General features: G+C 36.7%; 1 protein-coding gene across 1 annotated transcript in view; it reads right to left on the bottom strand.

Moving 5' to 3' along the window:
• Positions 1–17,676, bottom strand: part of LOC100374529 (low-density lipoprotein receptor-related protein 5-like) — a 33,731-nt gene extending 16,055 nt beyond the window's left edge. The window contains 20 exon segments of the mRNA XM_078009846.2: positions 238–385; positions 570–699; positions 958–1,110; positions 2,882–3,374; positions 4,887–5,063; positions 6,203–6,379; positions 6,792–6,890; positions 6,977–7,121; positions 7,796–7,922; positions 8,175–8,309; positions 8,865–9,024; positions 10,138–10,407; positions 10,521–10,634; positions 10,996–11,143; positions 11,351–11,480; positions 11,745–11,882; positions 13,636–13,793; positions 13,796–14,136; positions 14,776–15,393; positions 17,528–17,676. Coding sequence (XP_077865972.2) covers positions 238–385; positions 570–699; positions 958–1,110; positions 2,882–3,374; positions 4,887–5,063; positions 6,203–6,379; positions 6,792–6,890; positions 6,977–7,121; positions 7,796–7,922; positions 8,175–8,309; positions 8,865–9,024; positions 10,138–10,407; positions 10,521–10,634; positions 10,996–11,143; positions 11,351–11,480; positions 11,745–11,882; positions 13,636–13,793; positions 13,796–14,136; positions 14,776–15,393; positions 17,528–17,630 — 3,964 coding nt within the window. The 5' untranslated portion in view covers positions 17,631–17,676.
• Positions 17,677–24,051: the final 6,375 nt, after the last annotated feature.

Below are 24,051 nucleotides of genomic sequence, written 5' to 3'. Positions count from 1 at the left end.
TAATAACCGAGATTGTTTCAACATGAAAGGGACAATAGCTTTCTCAATTCTACTGGTTTATTATATATTTCATGATTTGATTTTCTTTTTCTAATCCCCTGACAACTTGCTGGATATTCAGTGATGAGCACTGTGTGACCGCTTTCTCGTTGAACGGCGTTTTTTTTAAATGTCATTGCTATTTTGCGCATGATATGTTTGACGGGTTTCAATCACTGTGAAAAAATAATGACTTACAGTCTTCTATTGGTTGCCTCGCCTCATCAAAGTAAACAAGTCCATTGGGGTCGTAGCTGGTACTGACTTGAAGGACATCCTTACTCGTATCGAATGGCACTAGGTGGACCAAGTCGTGTTCTCGGTCACTTGCAAAAAAACCGAAATTCTAGAGAAAAGGTACAATTATTTTTTTATGCGAATCATGGCATGTTGCGGGCGTTGTCGGGGGACATATATCGCAACAAGTAAATGCATAATTTGAAAGTCATGCCTTTCTTGTTTGGGATGTCAACAGAACTGATTGTCATCTACTGCATATTAAACCATGGATACAGACATACATTACTTACATAGTCGATATCCAGGCTAAATATCTGGCCAAAAGTATCTGGCTCGTTAACAACCACCTGTGGAGTCAACGTGCCCGCGTTCAGTGTGAGTCGCATGATTTTCTTGTTCTTCTCGTCCGACCAATACAACCTGCGTAAAATAATATCATCCATTGAGTCTGCAACTAGCTGTATAGTAACATACATACTACGATAACATGGGAGTGTGTCGGTAGATCAATACTTCATAAAAGTTCACCTCGCCAAGGATGTGTTTAAACGGTAGTCAGTGTATTTTGTTATAGCGCTATAGCCGAGATGCATTAAATCATAATATTCTTTAAATCGTTTCAATGTTTAATCGCAGTGGACTAGATACGAACGTATTCGTCCTTTTCGAATTACTTACACATTGCTACGCATATCGAGTGTCAATCCGACCGGAGTTCCCAACATGTCACTTCCGACGTCCGCCTCTGCGACCAATACGATTCTACCTTCCCCAGATAACGTGGATTGCTCAATTTTGTTGTCATCGCCCCAGTCGCACCAGTAAAGATACCTACAAATAAATAGAGGAATTAGACATGGATTAATATAATGAAATATATTCCTGCTGATAGACTGAAGAAGATATGTTATTCTCTGTACGTTTTTTTAATTATTATTATTTATTCAAAATGCCGAGAAGCAGCCATGATGAAGGAGGCGACCGGCAATTGCACTAACAAACAACATATTTTAGACTTCCGGACGAAGAGGGCGCTCATCGTTTTCACTGTCAAACATCGTTAGTAGATCTGTTAGTATGCAGCGTTGCTTGAACTCATTTCAAATTGAGCAGTTCCTGATCTATAAATAGATTCGTGTGTGCACTGCGTATAATAAGTGTCTGGACACGCGTTTTTAAGGTGTAGTACTCCCATTGTTGAGTCCTTTGTTTATACCTTAGGCGGTCATTCGATTCAACGGGTAAAACCGACGAGGAAAACAATGCTTGCACTGTCACATGAGAACAGACCCTGCTGCGGGAGCAACGTATGTCGTATTTCACAAGAGACTGTCAGACTGTGTAGGAGCACGTCAACTCATGTGAATGTTTTCGTTACAGTGAGAGTTTCGACTGTAGCCGTGTAATTGTTTAGTCGAGTGTATTGAACAAACATTAACGTTCACGTTGTTTGAATATAACCAGTATATAGACTGTGTTTGAACATTGTAAAATACCCCGATAAAGAATACTTCCATTAAATGTATGTTATTCCACTGATACTTAGTTTACAATATCGCAAACTCTCTAACACGCGTCAAAATGCTGTTGACGTGTTTTTGGCCCTGGAACTAGCATTTTATAGATTTGGATACGCTGAGTCATAGTGTAAATACCCTGATCACGCATAGTCGTAGACAAAGCTGTTCTCAGCAACAGTTTCGACACTACCAGAATGGTGCCTTGGGGTGGGTGTGGCTATTAGAAACTAGGAGAAGTTAAAACAGTTTCTATTGTGCAAATAGTTTGTTTTTCCATGCCTAGTTTTGAACTACAGTTTAGTTTAGGGTGATGTAACAGAACTGTAAATTTAGTATGTGTGAATTTGTTTTATAAATATATATATATTTTCTTTAACTTCCCATATAGATTTGTTTTTCTTCATGAAAAAACGACACGTGTTTGTACATGACCCTGCCAGGCATGGTGATCCGTTGTGATCTTGGTTAACTTTCGCGATAGTTGCATGGACGTGAATATAAAAAGAGAACGTACGGACCCCAATAATTACTTGAACGTTTCCTGCTCAGTTAAAAACGTGGGCGTTACTTTATTTTTTCAGTATTTTTTCCCAGAACTTTGTAGAAAATGATAAAAACGCATTTTTTCAAAAAAAATCGAAACTTAAATTACACACAAATTTTATGAGAATGAATGAACATTTAAAACAAACCGCCGCACATAGAACTATACGCTGGCAATCCTGGCATATGAAGATTTTTTTCAATTCATTCAAAAGTTTATGTTATATAGCAGGTGACGTAAAGGGGCCATAGTTCACGACGATGCAAATATTAGTTGAAAGAGCTATAACATCCGTAAAACTTCGCCATCGCGATATGGTATACAACCACAGTCCCTCAGAGGGACTGTGATACAACCCATTCCGAGGTATTGCGTGATTTGCATACAGATATCTGCGGAATATTCTCTCAAACATTCGATATCACATAACCGCCGCTAATAATGCATTTCTTTCATGTCGACAACATTAACAAAATATTAAAAAAATACTAGTATCTATTCATTATGTGTTATATGGCACGATATATCGTATAGTTACCCTTTGATGGGATCACAAACAATACCAGCTGGTTGATCCAGACCAGTAGTGATAATAGTTCGATGATTTGTTCCGTCATAGTTGGCTATTTTGATCCAGTTATATTGAGCGTCTGTCCAGTAGATATGTTTAGTCAACCAATCTACTGTTATACCTTCCACGGTGGATGACGTGCCGGTGTAGACGAGTGATCGTTCGTCGTCTTTCAATTGCGCCTTGTAGATAACCTTATGTCCCGGATCACTCCAGAACAAAATAGACTCTTGATAGTCAAAGCTCAGCACCATCTTCTCGGATTCGTACAGAACTTCCCGATGAAGTGTTGCATATGGTACATCAGGACCGTTGCTCCGTGCATGATCATAGAGAGCTTGCCCGGAATAATTATAATATATCACCCGTGAGTCGGCATCGGTTAGTCTGGGCATGTCAGTGGTGAGATGATCTGCTACAAGTAACACGGGGCCGACAGGTATATCATTGCCATTAGTACCTGTAAATTGTGGAAAACATTGGTCAATAGTAGTTTATAATTATTTATTACAACTTTACATACTCTCGTGTGGGATTGTGACAAATAGTATTCAGGCATAGATATAGAAAAACAACCAGGTCATATGACAGCTACGGGTATTATATATCATAATCTGTGTACAAACATTCAAGGTCGAGCTTTGAAATTTAAATTACCGTTCTGACAACTCAAATAGCTACGGGGAACTACGAGCAGTGTAGCGTTTTTACGTCAGACAGGGCACAAGGGCACCTACTGTTGCACTGATTTAAGTTGACGGTATTCAGTCATAGGTTCAGTCGCTGTACGAGAACGGACGATAAATGTAGATGAGTCCCAGTGTTTGTGGGCTTACGCCAAGTACAATGCTATCACGGGGCGAACAATAACAACTTGCAAGATATGCAAAATGGCTAACGTATTGACCGATTCCACTAACGGTCAACAATCCCTAGACAAACGTCAACCATTCTAATTGTACACATTTCGATTATGATGTTGATTTATGTCAGTTACTTTTACCCCTTTTTTTAAATACTAGAATCGTTGTTGTTTTTCATATTATATCGCCCACACAGATCGATCTCCGTGTGGGGAGCGGCGAAATTGAAGTGTTTGCAGAACAACTTACCAGACAACAGAAAACAAGCACAGCGGCCAACAACATTATGTCGATATTAGTAGATTTTGCCACAATGCACTCACTGTGTTGCTACTCTATGATTTAAACAACTGTTCAGACATGGTACCACAGCGTACCTCGCCATTTTCCCGCAAAGCACAATACGTTCATGAATATCGTGACGGTAATGTATTCAAATCACCACACAAAAAAAAAACGATTCGCTTTTTTTGTTAAGGAATTGAATACAGCACTACGACTGGGGTCATTGACCGACTATGGAAACAGTTCTACCCGGTACCACCTTTTTACGCTGAGCAACTGACTTGCACAAGTAAATCCCCAGTTGAATGAAACGCATAGAAGTATTGCCATTCCCCATAGCTAGGTTTATTTCTATAGTTTGTGGTGTTCTCTGAACAAACCAAACTGACCTGGTATATATTAATCGACTAAACGGTTGTTTTTGGGGGACATAAATGGCCACCAGTTGGTCAGAGGTCAACTAAACGAAAAACAAATTGACATGCAAATGTATCCTATTATAAATTGTTTTTTTACCAAATTTGAACAAAATCAGTCTATACATGTCCGAGAAATGACAATGAACGCACGGACCCAAATATATGCTTGCGTTTCGGAATTCGCTCAACTGGAACAACAATTATCACGGAGCAGGCAGGTACAAGTAATTACACGGCGGAGGGCAAGTACACCATTGCCGGTACGTGTAGTACCTTGAAGTTGTAGAAAGTGTTCGTCATTCAGAAGATATCACATCTCTTAAAAGAAGGGTTTATTAGGAATTTTCAAGTTCATTGTCTTGAAAAAAGATAATGCCAAATATTTCTATGCCAGTGAATACTCACTTGAAACGCAAATGTTATCATTATCACCGTCCCATACCCCACTTTCTTGACACGTGATTGCACTTGTAGTTGCGGGCAGGAAGCCATCTTCACATGTGTACATACAGGTGTTGTATATCATATTGTTACAAGATTCGGTCACACTGCCATGCGCAAAGTCACGCGGACATTTGCCATCTGAAAACAATACGAAATATATGCCGTAATATATGCCGTAACAGTCTAGTGGAACATTACTTACACGTTTGTGACAAAGTTCATCATATATGCTATATCAGAGGTACATTACTTGGGGTTTGTAACTACGGTGACATTGATACCAAGATCCCGTCACAATCTCGCTCTCGCATAAGCGTTCCAACTCAGAAAAAATGCGAATGCGCATGCCCGAGGTAACTAGGATACTGGGATGTCCAGGTGAATCAAAATAGCTGCCCACGATATAACGGATTACGAGAATTATATTTTCTGTACATTTTTGATGTAATACATTTTTCACTATGATAGTGACAAGAAAAGTTTTATTTTTTCATTACAAACCTTGAACATTGATATGTGTCATGTCAGAAGGTCGTAGCCTCAGTCTCGCTATCTACGAGAAGAGACTTGAATGGGATCTTGACATGATGTCACCATACAGTACTATGCGAATTGCAAACCTCAAGTAATGTACCTCTGGCTATATATATATATATATATATATATATATATATATATATATATATATATATATATATATATATATATATATATATATATATATATATATATATATATATATATATATATATATATATATATATATATATATATATATATATATATATATATATGGGGAATATTTTTTCTATCCCGTGTTCATGATAAATCTCGAACTAAATGGTCGATGATCAAATTGTCAGTGTGTTGTCACGTGTAAAGGAAATACTCAAGATGAGCAACTTCCGACTGAAAGGAACACCATGAATTCAAGAAAACGTTTCAGTTCTGGCTTCAAAGCTTGGGTCCGATAATTGAAATCTCTTACGACAAATTTAAAGGATTTACGAACAGCAAAATCACAGTTTAGAATAGCAACCAGCCATGTTTTGATCACAAACTTTGACTAACAAACGCATTATCCTTTAACAAAATCTACCAATCAAAGTTTCGGGATATTTTGATAAACGAAAAATAAATAGACGCTAGGCGACGAAGCTAAAAATAAAATTGATAATATCGACACTAATTATTTGTTTTTCTGCACTTGGATGTTTATGTTAATGCTGTTTTGATATAGTACATGCTTTTAAAGCATGGCTACCAAATGCACTGACCTGGAGTACAAAGTGAACTGGCTGGTATTTCCCATTCTCCATTTTCTTGGCACACGATCGGTTGGTTGGTTGTTGGAAAATAACCCTTTTCGCAACTATACTGGCAACTATTACCGTCCCTGTTGTCACATCCATCTGTGACGCTACCATTCGCAAACGTTAGAGGGCACCTATATACTACAGTAAAAATAAAATATTTGTAATAACAGAGCTAGTATTCGTAACCCATCGTTTCTATATGTCGCATTCTTTTTAAAGGAAATGTTTCTGTAACGCTGGGAGATGGAAGAGGCGCAGTTCAACGTGTCGATGTTGCTTTGGTATGTGATTGTCCTTCAATAAAAACACTGCTTTTGAAACATTTGATATAAAAATGACGAATAACTGCTCAACCCATCTTAAACCCATCCACGTAATTTTGGGTCACTGATGAAACGCGTCGCCGTCAAATGTTTATTTGTTTATTTCTTGTAACTTTCATTGCTTTCTTTCATTGCTTTATTTCAGTTAGAATATCTCCCGCCTTGCGCCGTCCGAGTAGTGTTGTGATCCATATTTGAATGACCGATTGGTGTCGTATATTGATTACCTGTTTGACATCCACGGCTATCTTCCGAGCACAGACACTCAGCACCGTACCTTGTGTTGACGCAGATCTCATCACAAAAAATATATGTATCACACGGTCCTGAAATTAGGAATTACGATGTGAATCAATTTCACTATGTGTTAACCAACAAGTCGAAACCATAAGAAAAAATAGTTTACACTCACCAATATCCAGAGGTTGTAAGCTCGAGTGGAAGAATTTGAGTGTTGTCGGTTTCGTTGGTGGTAGTATTACTCTAACACGTTGTCTACTTTCAATCTCATAGATAGTAATGCTTACTTCCGAATACCTTGCGACAAACATAAAATCCTAGCAACGAGATAGTAATTAGAAAAAAATATGCCAAGTTTAAGTCCGAGTTTGAAGTGTGGAAGAATTGACAATTATCACTTAAACAACAACTGGACTGGAGCTACAATCAATGACGTCACGTGAAGCGCGTAGTTGAGTCGTACCGCACGATTGGTAAATGCAACACCCATAAGATAAGAATTAAATCAACGCCTCTATGTCACTTATTTTTTTTAACCTGATTTTAACCTGAGCTGATTACAGAGATCACACACATTTCACACTGCGCATAAAATAGGGGCGGGTAATAATTGACTAATGGTCAGTTATGTGGGATTCTTCATGCCAATCAATTTTGAAAAAATGTAAATATAAAATTATGACAATAAATTGAACGAAAGATTTTAATATATATGAATATATTAAATATTGGTACATGTAAAAAAAGACTTCAAAATGAACACAAAGAGATTAGATAAGATCAGATATTCGGTTTCCTATCGTCCGTGACAGTAAATCGCAAATATACCCATCAATGCAACACAATTACAATATTCCTACACGTTTCGAATAATTAAATGTACAGCTACATTATCATAAATTTGATAGATCATAAATTTGGAAGGGATTACCAGTACTATTTTACTCAATCGTATCTCTATTACAGTTGCACTGTATCACATATAACGTACCTGAAATATGGTCAGTCCAGTAAAGCGTACGTCGCTGTCGTGTACAAACATTCGAAACAATGTTCTGTCGTAGCCATCAAAATCAACTGAAACGATTTGCTTGGTTCCATCATCCCCCCAATAAAGTCTATTTGAAAACAAAAATACTTCTATAGTAACACAGTTAACACGAGATTTGACTAACTGTATACATAATAACATTGAAGAAGTATGGTGCTCAAAATGCAGTGAATTCATACTAAGATTACGATACAGTTACAGGACGCATCTGGAAATCATTCACAGTGTGTCACAATGTGTGTATCATAAACAGTATTCCACCGTCGAAACATGCGCAAATTATACTAGCTAAACGAAAATTATTTAATAATATCCAAACCTGTCTCTGTTAAAATCAATCGCAAACTGTACTGGATCTTCTATATTTTCAGTTACGAGTACTTTGCGATATCTTCCGCGAAGGTCTGATCGCTCTATGCGGGGACTGTCTCCTTTGTCACTCCAGAATAAATACCTACATTGATAAAGACAAAGAGTAGAATACAAGGTTTATGGTATAATCTATTCAGCCACAGCTTTCATTTATGCCTATATATAGACGTAAATTTCTATAATTGTGTTGTGAACTTATCCGCAATACCAACACCAATACTCCACCAGTTGCACTGGCTTCCAGTCACTTACATAATCCAATTCAAAATACTCCTCATTACTTACAAAGCACTACATCAGTTGACTCCACCATACATTTCGGATCTCATACAACAACGTAATCCTGGTAGAACTCTTGGCTCCAGAAACAAGCAATTACTCAAAGTACCAAAAACCAGACATAAATCATATGGTGACCGATCATTCTCTCATTTATCTCCTTCACTATGAAATCATCTACCAAATGACATTCGTACAGCACCAAATGTTAGCATATTCAAATCCAGATTGAAAACTCATCTGTTTTGTCAAGCATTCCTGTGAACTATGGCCGTCATTGGGCATCATTTGATCCGCAGTAGCCATATATTATCTACACTCAACGTATATAACACTCCAAATTCATGGAAACACTTACATTGAAGTTGCATGGACGGCAATCGCCTTTGGTTCGCGTATATCTTGTGAAATCAATGTAGTCACGTGCTCTCCTTCCAGTGTTGACACTTTAATAGATGCAGTTTCATCTTTCCCGGATGTCCAGTATAAATTGGACCCAATCCAATCAACCGATATGCCTGTGAATAACAATACATATAATAGTCGGCAAATAAAAGCGTATTCCTTAATTTGACACATAATTACAAAAAAGTAACATTTTAATCTTTGCACACAGGATTGCAAATACCAAACATATCATTTAAGTTATGTCATAACGTTAATTTAATGCATGTATTCTACAGTTTCTGACTGCCGAAATTTAGTGAATCAATTTTCCTACAATTTGTAATTTGAGCTTTAAACCTTTAGGTCATGTACTTATTATCTCCGCCAAATGTTTTTATTTTGTCGACGTCGGTGTGTGTGTTTGTATGCATGTGCGTCTGTCTGCCCGTGAAAGAAGGCACAATTGTTTACGTTTTTAGAGAGATCAGAATGTAGTTGCCAGGGAGATGGCAATTTTCGACACTGTTTCCAGGTAATGTCCAGAAGCGGCTCTCGTTGAGACAATAGAAAAAGCGCAGATTGTTGGGATAGATCTGCCATGTTACCATGGACACAGGGCAAAGCACAATTTTCAAGAGTGGTTGCCCTAGCGACAAGAAACCATCTATTGGATTATGGGAGAGATTTTGACTCGATTGTCATGTAAATAAGAAACATTTTAATTATTCATTGCAAGATAAAAAGTCACCAACGAGTGATATTTAGATGGGTTGTCAAATCTTAATATAGGATCAATGCCTGATTCGTTGTGTTAATATAGTATTCAACACTCAATTTTGACTTTCTTTCCACAAACAATGTGCTTATATGTAAATAGAATACATACTATTACATTATGATAGAAGTCTTAGTAAGGATACTTAGTAAGGATAAGTACTTTGCAGTTGTGGCGGAGTGTCTTCTTTTGCATGTAATGTATGTACTTGATTCGCGTGGGTAGTATACATTACTAACTTATTCAATTTACACTAAACTAGGTATACTAATACTATCATATATTCTCGGACTTGATAAAATAGTAAAGGTATACTGAAAATGTCGTTTCTTTCACAGATTAAGTTGTTTAATATGTAATACTATATAGTCAATTCTTAGTGCGTGCACTCATAAGTGCACTGACTTACATATCGTGGCAGTTCAGCCTAAACGAAATTCCTTGTATGGTAAAAAAAATATTAACTTACACGACGGGTCACCCTCCAAAGTAACATGCTCCCACTCGTTATCGTCTTCGTATCTAAGTCGAGAGCGCTGAATACCTGGATATTGCTTCGAATGCACAAATATGTATTCACCATACACGTCGAAATCAATGGTGTTCACAGTGAAGTCAGAAAAGCACGATACCGTGAAGGTCTCTGGTAAGTGTTCATGCCCTATATTGGCGGGCACCTGGCACAAGTAACCGCCCTCTACGGAGAAAACCAGCTCATGGTCGAGTATAATAGACTCATCTGTAAAGATAAATGCGTTTAAGGAGGTTAGTATGAGCGAAAGAGTTGTTGTTGTGACATAATGCACATTTGATTGTCTTAGAAGAACATACATATGGATCCATACAACATACCTTCCTCGCATCTTCGTCCGTCATTTTTCAACTTGTAGCCATGGTTACACAGACACTTGTATCCACTCGGATCACCAACACACATGTGAGAGCAAGGGGAACTACTACAGGAAACTGTTCGAAGATAAAGATAAATAGCCAAAATAAAATAAAATAAAATAAAATAAAATAAAATAAAATAAAATAAAATAAAATAAAATAAAATAAAATAAAATAAAATAAAATAAAATAAAATAAAATAAAATAAAATAAAATAAAATAAAATAAAATAAAATAAAATAAAATAAAATAAAATAAAATAAAATAAAACAAAATAAAATAAAATAAGCGTGGGACAGTGCGACGAATGTACGTACCGGAAATTCAAATAAGCATGCTATTCCATCTAACAGACGTGCGCATTTACATATTACGCTATTCCATCCATCATACGTATATTAATGTTATTGAAATTGGAAAACCGTTAATGACTTACAGTCTTCTATTGGTTGTCTCGCCTCGTCAAAGTAAACAAGACCATTGGGGTCGTAGTTGTTACTGATTTGGAGAACATCCATATTTGTGTCAAATGGCACTAGATGTATTACGTCATGTTCTCGGTCATTCGCAAAAAATCCGAATTCCTGGTGAAACGATTGAAATTAATTACATTGAATTGTAATATTAAAATACAAACTGATGGTCCGCATTCAATCTTACAGAATGCTATTTTATTCCGTAAATAAGAAAAACAAAAGTACAGGATTATTTATTGTGTGATTTTTATATGTGTATATGCTTTACGTTATCTGGTGTTTATCAAGACAACTGTCCACTCCTAATTTACTCACATAATCGATATCCATGCTAAATATTCTCCCGAAACTGTCTGGCTCGTGAACAACCACCTGTGGATCGGGAGTGGCATCGTTTAGGTTGAGACGCATGATTTTTTTATTCTGCTCGTCCGACCAATACAACCTACGAACAAACCGATTAATCAACTATTAGTACCCTCTTATACAAATAATAAACAATTTTTTTGAACAGGTAGAGTGAAACATAATAAATCGCAACTGTAGCTGTAGCTGTGCAGCGCGCGTTTTAATTCCGTGGAAACTTACAATGTGTTTTACGCGCGTTGTACGCGTCGCTTGGAACCCACCGTGGTTCGATGACAACTGACATTACATATTGCGACCGTTGTACATATACTGCGTCGCAATATTCAATATCATTACTTACATATTGTAACGCAAATCAAGAGTCAGTCCCACCGGAGTTCCCAACACGTCACTTCCGACCAATACGGTTCGGCTTTCGCCGGATAATGTTGCCCTCTCTATTTTGTTTTCATTGCCCCAGTCACACCAGTAAAGATATCTGCAAATAAATATATAATTTTTTTCTCTTAGTATTATAATGTATTTTATATGAGAGTGGCGCTATACGAAATTTGTTTTCTATAAATATTGTATTCACATATTCCCTGCGAAAATATTTGTCATTCACCCCTCTTATTTTAAATTATATAGGTGCCATTCAAATATTGTTTGCATTTTTGTTTCAAAAACATTGCACAATTTACAGTTCATATGTTCGAGGTAGGAGCCATGGCAATAAGAAGCAGGGATACTTTTTAAAAAACAACTGCCCAACCATGATAAATACACTTCAACAAAAATGTGTACGCGTTGGAGTTGAAATAATCACATTATATTCTGTCGCTCGGGATAAAAAAGTGATTATATCCATATTGTTGTGCATCCTTATGTATAGCCATTACCGTGACCTTTGACCCAATTAGCCTATACTTCCAGGGACATTAAACAACTATCAAACAAGTATAGCAATTCTCCCTGAGGCAAATGTATGTTCGCAAAGCGTTGTTATGATCTTAACCTTTGTTCCTAAAAACCCGCAAAAGAGTATATATAAAAAGGCCGTCGTTCGGGTTCAGAGGGCTCTAAATTAAGGTATTTATTATTGTGTGCGTGAAATTTAAAATAAAATCACACAAAATGTAGTAGGCTACCCATGTAGACATGCTCGTATTTCATGTCCTATGTCTTGTACTTTTAAAGTCAGCAGTGCGTAATATATATTTTTACTCGAAATTCATTTTCGAAACAAATATATTTACATACGCTTATACGGGTATATATATGGATTTCATAAGCATTGACAATAGACTGCGCCTCAGCAGTGGCACACCAAATGATCAGCCCGACTAATTTTTTTTTCATTGGCTGAAAGTGTGTCACATGGACGGTGTCGTGATTGCTCGTTGGATGTGCCTAAGCGGTTGTCATGTGGTTTGCTCACATTTTCGTAATTGCATCGCTGCTTGCTGTTGGTCAATCTCCCGAATGTCAGTTGACGCATTTCGTTGTTCGAAGTAGTGCCTACATTGACTAATGAAGGAAGGTGTGCCATTTATTCCAATTAATTTATTAAAATTTCAAAACGCGGCATCCCGGGTTTGTGTATTCTTGTGATTGAAAAATAAAATCCATGATTACCCCCCTAAATTCAAAATCTGATGATTTCTGATTTGATTTGATCAGCAGAGTACCGCTCTGTTAGATTATTTGCTTTCGAATGTGTGTAATAACAATTTTTGTTGTTGCATTGTATTGGTTTCACACTTCCAAAACCGCATTTAAAGTTGATGACGGTTTGTCGATGATCAAATTTTCAACAAGTTATTAAACAATCGAGTTTAAAGAAAGCACTTTTTTCAGTAGCAAAGTCTTGCATACTTCAAAACTGATTACCAATATCATAGTTTATTAGAATACTGCTTTAGTGAACACTAACCATCGAAACACTATGACATCATGTCTTTCATATGATTTTGCAAAACAAAATAAAATGTTCTAAAACACGGTATTTTTCTAAATCTACTGAAATTTACTCACATTTTGTTTATTTTTCACGTGTAAAACATAGTTTTATTCGAGAAAAAAAATCAGAAAGTTCAATCATAATATTCATAAAGTGATAAAAAGTGATAAAATGGATGATAACATGTGATGTTCATTAACATTATGAGGTTTGGAGATAAGTGTCAACGAACATTGGTCCTTAAGTTGGTTCACGTCATAAATTAGATAAATAATTCATAAATCATTACCCTTTGATTGGATCACAGACAATACCAGCTGGTTTATCAAGACCAGTCGTAATCAGAGTACGGTGATTCGTTCCATTGTAGTTGGCAACTTTTATCCAGTTGTACTCGGCGTCTGTCCAATAGACATGTTTAGTCAACCAATCTACTGCTATACTGCTATGCCTTCAACCGTGGTTGACGTGCCGGTGTGGACAAACGATCTTTGACCATTGACCCAATCCGCCACATAGATTGCTTTATGCCCCGGATCACTCCAGAAGAAGATCAAGTCCATATAGTCAAAGCCCAGCACCATCTTCTCTGAATTGTGTAGAAATTCACGATGAACTGCTTTATATGGTACATTTGGACCGCTAGTCCGTGCACGATCATAAAGAGCTTGCCCGGAGTAATTGTAATATATAACCCGTGAGTCGGAGTCGCTTAGCGATGGCAGTGCTGTGGTGAGATGGTCAGCCACCAATAACAGGGGACCGATGGGGTTATCATAATAAATATTACCTGTAAATTATATAACATATTGTTAAAAAATAATGTTGGTCTGAGTGTTGAAAGATTTGTGATCACGAAGTTATGGTTACAAAACGTCGTATCGGGTCGTCTTGTGTCAGGTCGGGTCGTGTCGTCACGGTGTCGGGTACTTATTCGGAAATTTCGTGGTAGGGGTGCGGCTCGTGGTGGCAACTGCGAAATTCTTGAATTATCTACGTGTTTGATGCGGGTCCTATGCGACGTACCGTGTTCAATTGTTTGCATGAAATTTGAATGCGCAACGACTATTGGGCGTAACGTTGGCGATGTCAGAACGCATTTATCGGCCTTGTTCGTAAACGTGTTACATTAATAGGGCACGTCAGCAAAAATAAGCAATATAATAAAAATAAAATTGCGCGAGTGCAGGGAGTTGGTTACTAGTCAATAATACGTCGTGATACAACATTTTGCAAAATATTCAGTCCTCGTGGCTCGTTGTATGCTTTGCGACTTACCGCACCATTATTGTATGCGGTCATGGTGTATGATTGATGATTGGAGAGGTACGACATGGGTAAAAGAATTAATCTAGTAGGAATTATTGATTAATATTAATATTAATTCATTTGGCCTAAAATGGATTGAGCGTCTGTGGATTAGTCTTACCGCATTGACTGATCCCTTCATCGTCTGTAATATCCACTGCATTAAACACTGCCAACAGATCTCTACCCCAGGAAAATAAGCTGCCATGTGCACAGCCATCAACTAAATTCGTCGCTATGTCACTCAATGTCAGCCCATAATCCCATAAATTGAAATCGGTCAATTCGCCCACAAACGCCTGAAATCTTGTGAAATTCCCTCCCATTGTGTCCTGCTCCTGTCCTATTATAAAGACCCCATGCGGCGCGATACTTAGCCCGGTTTTGTGCTCGAAACCGGAGCCAATTTCTTCCCCATCCTGCGAGAGTAACCATTCACCGTTGATACTCCACCACGACATGCATAGATGGTGCCACTGTCCGTCATTCAGCTGGTGGTCGACCACGGAAGGAGAGCTGTCCATTATTTTCAGTTTTAGCGTTGCGTCGGAAAGCCCGCTTAGACGGATCTCATCATCTCTCCTCGCAACTGCGTAGGAGATCACGGTCCAAGCACCAGTGTGGGTAGTCTTCATCCACATACAAGCGCTGACAGACGTGAGTCGAGGTATGGAGACCGTTTCCGTGAGTACTGCCAGCGAGTCTCTATCAAACTGTACTTTCTTGCCCTTGACAGAGACTGACGACCATGAAACAAAAAAAAAATAATTGAAAGATATAACAAAAATGATCAGAGACGGGCGACATACAATGGTTGATTTTTTATTGCAATAAATTAAAAAAATATGGTTTTAAAATCATCATAACTAATTTGAAAGTTATATTAATATCCCTCTGGTTAATAAGTTTTACTAATTAATAAGCTATAAATCGCAATAACGTTACATTTAATAAATATCATGATACAATTTGTATTAGCTGTGGACAATTCAACAAATTGTAAAAATTGATGTTATTATTTACAATCTTATTAAGAGTAAAGTAGAGTTTAAAACGGGGGAGTTTTCACCTGCATATACGACAGACGGCCATAGTGTCTACCCATGAGCCTTTGCGTTTTTAGCATGAGAATTCCCTCTCGTGCGCAAGTGACGAACTCTCCGCTTTTACATTAACACATCACCATCTAACGTACGTGAGTTTATTTCATACGAGCAATTCCCGCACCAATGTCTAGCATTTCTCGTATCCATAAATACAACCTGTCGTCATCATCGTCAAAATTATTTTATTTATTATCTAGACGCCTGCGCGGTGTTTGCTCTGTATATTCTTCACCCATCATACTTTGTGAAATTTTCCTGAGGGCATTGACAAATTGTCAAATAAGAATTATCGGCATAGCATATACCGAGTAGAAAAGTATACCTAATCTTACTCTTAATAGCCTTGAAACCACATTTTCGCGAGTATCGTCACGGTCAAGCAAACTGTCATGAGATTGAACGGCGTATATCACGACTATTAAACCGAAGAAACGTGGTAAGTCCGCGACCGGTCATACTTCGTTAACGCATTTCTTCAATAATAATTAATTACATAACATCATGGACAAAATTTGAATATATTATATTTTCATTGGTTATTCAACCACTAGATGATCTATCAATTTTTGCTTACTTGTTGAATAGAAAGTTTTAAATTTCCTCTTTGTCTCTAAACCCTGAACGTTGGGCAAGTTTAGTCGTGTGGCCAGACTGTAATCTCATAATCTCAATGATATATTTTATGAGATTTGAACTGACGATTTACAAATTACCTGTACACGCATGGCCTGGGAAATGGACTACTTGACAAAGGCATAAGGAAATGTGCCTTGACACTCGACTGAACGATGAAACGACCATAAAATGGCTAAATATAGGTTATTATAATTATGTCTCGCTCTACAATTAAACTACCCATAGGCGACAATGTAAACACTTGAAAAGCAGTAGTACGCTACACAGAGCTAAATGAGACACGTACATAAAATTTAAAACAGCTTTAAAAAAGATTTGTATAATTCTTAGAATTAAATAGTAAACGCGCCATTGCAGAAGTGGAAAACCTTAAAATAGCCACTGTGCTGATTCAGTTATTTGAATAAGAAAAATTAACGAAGACGGCTGATCACTCTAAATGTATCGGTCCGCAACTTGAAAACCAATTTAATTTCGCTAGTGTCCCATTAAATACCACAATGTGACATACTTAGCATATCATTCCGGGCAACAAGTTGTTTTCAAAACAGAGAGAAATACAATTGTGCTGACGTGCCCTTGCGCCTTGCTACTAATTCAGGGCGGACCCAAACTTTAAAATCGCCAGACTAAGTTAGATCCGCCACTGTACTTGTGTCGTGAAACCGTGTGTTATTTACGTTCAAGAATTAATCGGTTAGCGAAGACGGAAACACTCGTCTGTCAATGCAATGTCCTACTTTGTGGAAGGGACACATAGGCTGCACAAAATGGCCGATCATTAGAAACATGACATACGTCACCACTCAAAACACTAACCAGTGTTACGCGTTAGCTAATGGCGAAAGACCTAACTGTAGAAACAAGAACTAGGTAGGGACGTGACAATAATTGAATCCACTGTGATTCCACCCTAGGTGTATAGTATAAGGCAGAAGGAGCTGCTGTTTTTCGGCCGTCAAGTAACGTGTCAAATCTATTATTTTTAATTATTAATATAATGCTTACGGTAATTAGGGCTCTATGTGATAATATATATGTGTTTTTTTTCTGACGTCATTTATAATCAACTGCACCCAGTCAGCTACATGGATTATGTATCGAACCCCAGTAATTAATATGATTGCTTACCGGTAGTCTGTGTTAACACTATTGTCCATGCCGTCGACATAAGAAGTGTACCGACTGTTAACAGATGTGCTGAGATTCGCATACTTGGAAAGTCGGAAGACATGGTTGCGATTGCGCCGCGGACAGGGTGGTTTGCGCTCCACCGTATACTGGACGTGCTTTAAAGCTATGAATGTGCTTATACCAATCGGCAGTGAAGCGTAGAGTTGTTATTGTCGGACGGCATACAAAAAAAATCACATTAGCATTCTGTTCACAAAACAACAGTAGCGACCACGATTTAGTAGCGCGAACGACTTTTTCACTAGTTGAATTTCGTCGTAAAAAAGGGAGCCTAAACCTTTCGAGTAGGGTGAACTATTAACTAAGCCTTTACGCGTCATTCCTTACACCATACCCAGCCATGACACCGTATTGTGCATAGATAATGTCAATTTCATTGTAATGATTGTCGTGGTCTCACTGTGTTTGTACATCACCGAGTCGTTTTAACGAATCATTCGTGTTCAATGAACCCATTAAATGACATACGATGCACCGCCATTCATGTATAATACACATTCCTGTACTAGATGCATTTGCATATTTAAATATTGATTAGTTGTCACACTTATGAAATTGTATTTTACGTTATAAACATGAATATAACACAACCACAGAGTTGTTTATTTCACCAACAATGCTTAAAATGCTCCACTACTTCATGTTGACGTTACAGACGTGCTTCCTCCGTAGCGGGCGTGACTTCAAAGAACTGTGACATTGTACATGCCTGGAAGTCTCACGCCACCCATTAGCCTATGAGCGTTCGTGCGTGGTTGTTGCTAGCCAGTGGTTTTTCTTTCACCTTGTTTTATGTGAAACTGGATGTATAAGAGCATACTCCAATTACGTCATCTGTTGAACCTGTGTGTGTAGCTTTGTTTATTGACAAGTTCTGGTGACCTGTGGATGTTGGCAACCCTTAATTAGACACTTCCAAACTAGCTGCTTTTCTGAGAATATTGAAGGTGGAAAGACAAATCTATGTGTTTTGTTTACATCCATTTCGTAGGAGTTTGAGCTGGCCAACATGTGTTTTACTGTCCTGGATTCTATAACATACATGTGGTTTCCACAAATTAAAACAATATTTTGATCTTTAAGAAATTCGCCCAAATGCTAACATTGTCGTCTATTGAGTTCTAATTAGTGGTATGAGACCTGAATTCATGAAGTCGAAGTGCGCAGAAATTAGCAATCTTTTTTTGATTTTTATTTTACAACTTTTCTGGCATCGTATCCCTGTGTTGACAAATTGAAGTGATTTGTTATCCCTGAATGTCATATTTTGCTGTGCATTTCACCATTGCGGCCAATCGCTTGTATTTTGGTTGAAGAAAAATTTGAAAACTACCGTACAGAAATACAATGGAAGAAAAAATAGAAATTTCCAGTTAAAAATTTTACTTCGCATTCTTGCCACAAATTATTATCTTTCTAGAACAAACTTAGAAATGACATTGAATGTAAATATTGTAAACAAGAGAAAAGAATAGAGTACCTATTCTGGGAATGCAAAAGTACAAATTATTTTGGGAAATTAATTCAAAATTGGTAGAATTTTAAAACTATATAAAACAGCCGTACATCGGATAATATATTCTTTGGAATCTCAGAGTAAGGGACTCTTTTGAATCACCTCATTTTAATGAATCTCAGAGTAAGGGACTCTATTGAATCACCTCATTTTAATGAATCTCAGAGTAAGGGACTCTATTGAATCATCTCATTTTAATGAATCTCAGAGTAAGGGACTCTATTGAATCACCTCATTTTAATGAATCTCAGAGTAAGGGACTCTATTGAATCACCTCATTTTAATGAATCTCAGAGTAAGGGACTCTATTGAATCACCTCATTTTAATGAATCTCAGAGTAAGGGACTCTATTGAATCATCTCATTTTAATGAATCTCAGAGTAAGGGACTCTATTGAATCATCTCATTTTAATGAATCTTAGAGTAAGGGACTCTATTGAATCACCTCATTTTAATGAATCTCAGAGTAAGGGACTCTATTGAATCACCTCATTTTAATGAATCTCAGAGTAAGGGACTCTATTGAATCACCTCATTTTAATGAATCTTAGAGTAAGGGACTCTATTGAATCACCTCATTTTAATGAATCTCAGAGTAAGGGACTCTATTGAATCACCTCATTTTAATGAATCTCAGAGTAAGGGACTCTATTGAATCACCTCATTTTAATGAATCTTAGAGTAAGGGACTCTATTGAATCATCTCATTTTAATGAATCTCAGAGTAAGGGACTCTATTGAATCACCTCATTTTAATGAATCTCAGAGTAAGGGACTCTATTGAATCATCTCATTTTAATGAATCTCAGAGTAAGGGACTCTATTGAATCACCTCATTTTAATGAATCTCAGAGTAAGGGACTCTATTGAATCATCTCATTTTAATGAATCTCAGAGTAAGGGACTCTATTGAATCATCTCATTTTAATGAATCTCAGAGTAAGGGACTCTATTGAATCATCTCATTTTAATGAATCTCAGAGTAAGGGACTCTATTGAATCATCTCATTTTAATGAATCTCAGAGTAAGGGACTCTATTGAATCACCTCATTTTAATGAATCTTAGAGTAAGGGACTCTATTGAATCACCTCATTTTAATGAATCTCAGAGTAAGGGACTCTATTGAATCACCTCATTTTAATGAATCTCAGAGTAAGGGACTCTATTGAATCACCTCATTTTAATGAATCTCAGAGTAAGGGACTCTATTGAATCACCTCATTTTAATGAATCTTAGAGTAAGGGACTCTATTGAATCATCTCATTTTAATGAATCTCAGAGTAAGGGACTCTATTGAATCACCTCATTTTAATGAATCTCAGAGTAAGGGACTCTATTGAATCATCTCATTTTAATGAATCTCAGAGTAAGGGACTCTATTGAATCACCTCATTTTAATGAATCTCAGAGTAAGGGACTCTATTGAATCATCTCATTTTAATGAATCTCAGAGTAAGGGACTCTATTGAATCATCTCATTTTAATGAATCTCAGAGTAAGGGACTCTATTGAATCACCTCATTTTAATGAATCTCAGAGTAAGGGACTCTATTGAATCATCTCATTTTAATGAATCTCAGAGTAAGGGACTCTATTGAATCACCTCATTTTAATGAATCTCAGAGTAAGGGACTCTATTGAATCACCTCATTTTAATGAATCTCAGAGTAAGGGACTCTATTGAATCACCTCATTTTAATGAATCTCAGAGTAAGGGACTCTATTGAATCACCTCATTTTAATGAATCTCAGAGTAAGGGACTCTATTGAATCACCTCATTTTAATGAATCTCAGAGTAAGGGACTCTATTGAATCACCTCATTTTAATGAATCTCAGAGTAAGGGACTCTATTGAATCACCTCGTTTTAATGAATCTCAGAGTAAGGGACTCTATTGAATCACCTCATTTTAATGAATCTCAGAGTAAGGGACTCTATTGAATCACCTCATTTTAATGAATCTCAGAGTAAGGGACTCTATTGAATCACCTCATTTTAATGAATCTCAGAGTAAGGGACTCTATTGAATCACCTCATTTTAATGAATCTCAGAGTAAGGGACTCTATTGAATCACCTCATTTTAATGAATCTCAGAGTAAGGGACTCTATTGAATCACCTCATTTTAATGAATCTCAGAGTAAGGGACTCTATTGAATCACCTCATTTTAATGAATCTCAGAGTAAGGGACTCTATTGAATCACCTCATTTTAATGAATCTCAGAGTAAGGGACTCTATTGAATCACCTCATTTTAATGAATCTCAGAGTAAGGGACTCTATTGAATCACCTCATTTTAATGAATCTCAGAGTAAGGGACTCTATTGAATCATCTCATTTTAATGAATCTCAGAGTAAGGGACTCTATTGAATCATCTCATTTTAATGAATCTCAGAGTAAGGGACTCTATTGAATCACCTCATTTTAATGAATCTCAGAGTAAGGGACTCTATTGAATCATCTCATTTTAATGAATCTCAGAGTAAGGGACTCTATTGAATCATCTCATTTTAATGAATCTCAGAGTAAGGGACTCTATTGAATCATCTCATTTTAATGAATCTCAGAGTAAGGGACTCTATTGAATCATCTCATTTTAATGAATCTCAGAGTAAGGGACTCTATTGAATCATCTCATTTTAATGAATCTCAGAGTAAGGGACTCTATTGAATCACCTCATTTTAATGAATCTCAGAGTAAGGGACTCTATTGAATCACCTCATTTTAATGAATCTCAGAGTAAGGGACTCTATTGAATCACCTCATTTTAATGAATCTCAGAGTAAGGGACTCTATTGAATCACCTCATTTTAATGAATCTCAGAGTAAGGGACTCTATTGAATCACCTCATTTTAATGAATCTCAGAGAAAGGGACTCTATTGAATCACCTCATTTTAATGAATCTCAGAGTAAGGGACTCTATTGAATCATCTCATTTTAATGAATCTCAGAGTAAGGGACTCTATTGAATCACCTCATTTTAATGAATCTCAGAGTAAGGGACTCTATTGAATCACCTCATTTTAATGAATCTCAGAGTAAGGGACTCTATTGAATCACCTCATTTTAATGAATCTCAGAGTAAGGGACTCTATTGAATCATCTCATTTTAATGAATCTCAGAGTAAGGGACTCTATTGAATCATCTCATTTTAATGAATCTCAGAGTAAGGGACTCTATTGAATCACCTCATTTTAATGAATCTCAGAGTAAGGGACTCTATTGAATCATCTCATTTTAATGAATCTCAGAGTAAGGGACTCTATTGAATCACCTCATTTTAATGAATCTCAGAGTAAGGGACTCTATTGAATCACCTCATTTTAATGAATCTCAGAGTAAGGGACTCTATTGAATCACCTCATTTTAATGAATCTCAGAGTAAGGGACTCTATTGAATCACCTCATTTTAATGAATCTCAGAGTAAGGGACTCTATTGAATCACCTCATTTTAATGAATCTCAGAGTAAGGGACTCTATTGAATCATCTCATTTTAATGAATCTCAGAGTAAGGGACTCTATTGAATCACCTCATTTTAATGAATCTCAGAGTAAGGGACTCTATTGAATCACCTCATTTTAATGAATCTCAGAGTAAGGGACTCTATTGAATCACCTCATTTTAATGAATCTCAGAGTAAGGGACTCTATTGAATCATCTCATTTTAATGAATCTCAGAGTAAGGGACTCTATTGAATCATCTCATTTTAATGAATCTCAGAGTAAGGGACTCTATTGAATCACCTCATTTTAATGAATCTCAGAGTAAGGGACTCTATTGAATCACCTCATTTTAATGAATCTCAGAGTAAGGGACTCTATTGAATCACCTCATTTTAATGAATCTCAGAGTAAGGGACTCTATTGAATCATCTCATTTTAATGAATCTCAGAGTAAGGGACTCTATTGAATCACCTCATTTTAATGAATCTCAGAGTAAGGGACTCTATTGAATCATCTCATTTTAATGAATCTCAGAGTAAGGGACTCTATTGAATCACCTCATTTTAATGAATCTCAGAGTAAGGGACTCTATTGAATCATCTCATTTTAATGAATCTCAGAGTAAGGGACTCTATTGAATCACCTCATTTTAATGAATCTCAGAGTAAGGGACTCTATTGAATCATCTCATTTTAATGAATCTCAGAGTAAGGGACTCTATTGAATCACCTCATTTTAATGAATCTCAGAGTAAGGGACTCTATTGAATCATCTCATTTTAATGAATCTCAGAGTAAGGGACTCTATTGAATCACCTCATTTTAATGAATCTCAGAGTAAGGGACTCTATTGAATCACCTCATTTTAATGAATCTCAGAGTAAGGGACTCTATTGAATCACCTCATTTTAATGAATCTCAGAGTAAGGGACTCTATTGAATCACCTCATTTTAATGAATCTCAGAGTAAGGGACTCTATTGAATCACCTCATTTTAATGAATCTCAGAGTAAGGGACTCTATTGAATCACCTCATTTTAATGAATCTCAGAGTAAGGGACTCTATTGAATCACCTCATTTTAATGAATCTCAGAGTAAGGGACTCTATTGAATCACCTCATTTTAATGAATCTCAGAGTAAGGGACTCTATTGAATCACCTCATTTTAATGAATCTCAGAGTAAGGGACTCTATTGAATCATCTCATTTTAATGAATCTCAGAGTAAGGGACTCTATTGAATCATCTCATTTTAATGAATCTCAGAGTAAGGGACTCTATTGAATCATCTCATTTTAATGAATCTCAGAGTAAGGGACTCTATTGAATCATCTCATTTTAATGAATCTCAGAGTAAGGGACTCTATTGAATCACCTCATTTTAATGAATCTCAGAGTAAGGGACTCTATTGAATCACCTCATTTTAATGAATCTCAGAGTAAGGGACTCTATTGAATCACCTCATTTTAATGAATCTCAGAGTAAGG

This window comes from Saccoglossus kowalevskii, chromosome 17 (assembly GCF_978046115.1).
Source record: "Saccoglossus kowalevskii chromosome 17, keSacKowa6.1, whole genome shotgun sequence".
Classification (NCBI taxonomy): domain Eukaryota; kingdom Metazoa; phylum Hemichordata; class Enteropneusta; family Harrimaniidae; genus Saccoglossus; species Saccoglossus kowalevskii.
Note: the sequence above shows the minus strand (reverse complement) of the source record. Positions and strands in the feature narration are given on the sequence as shown.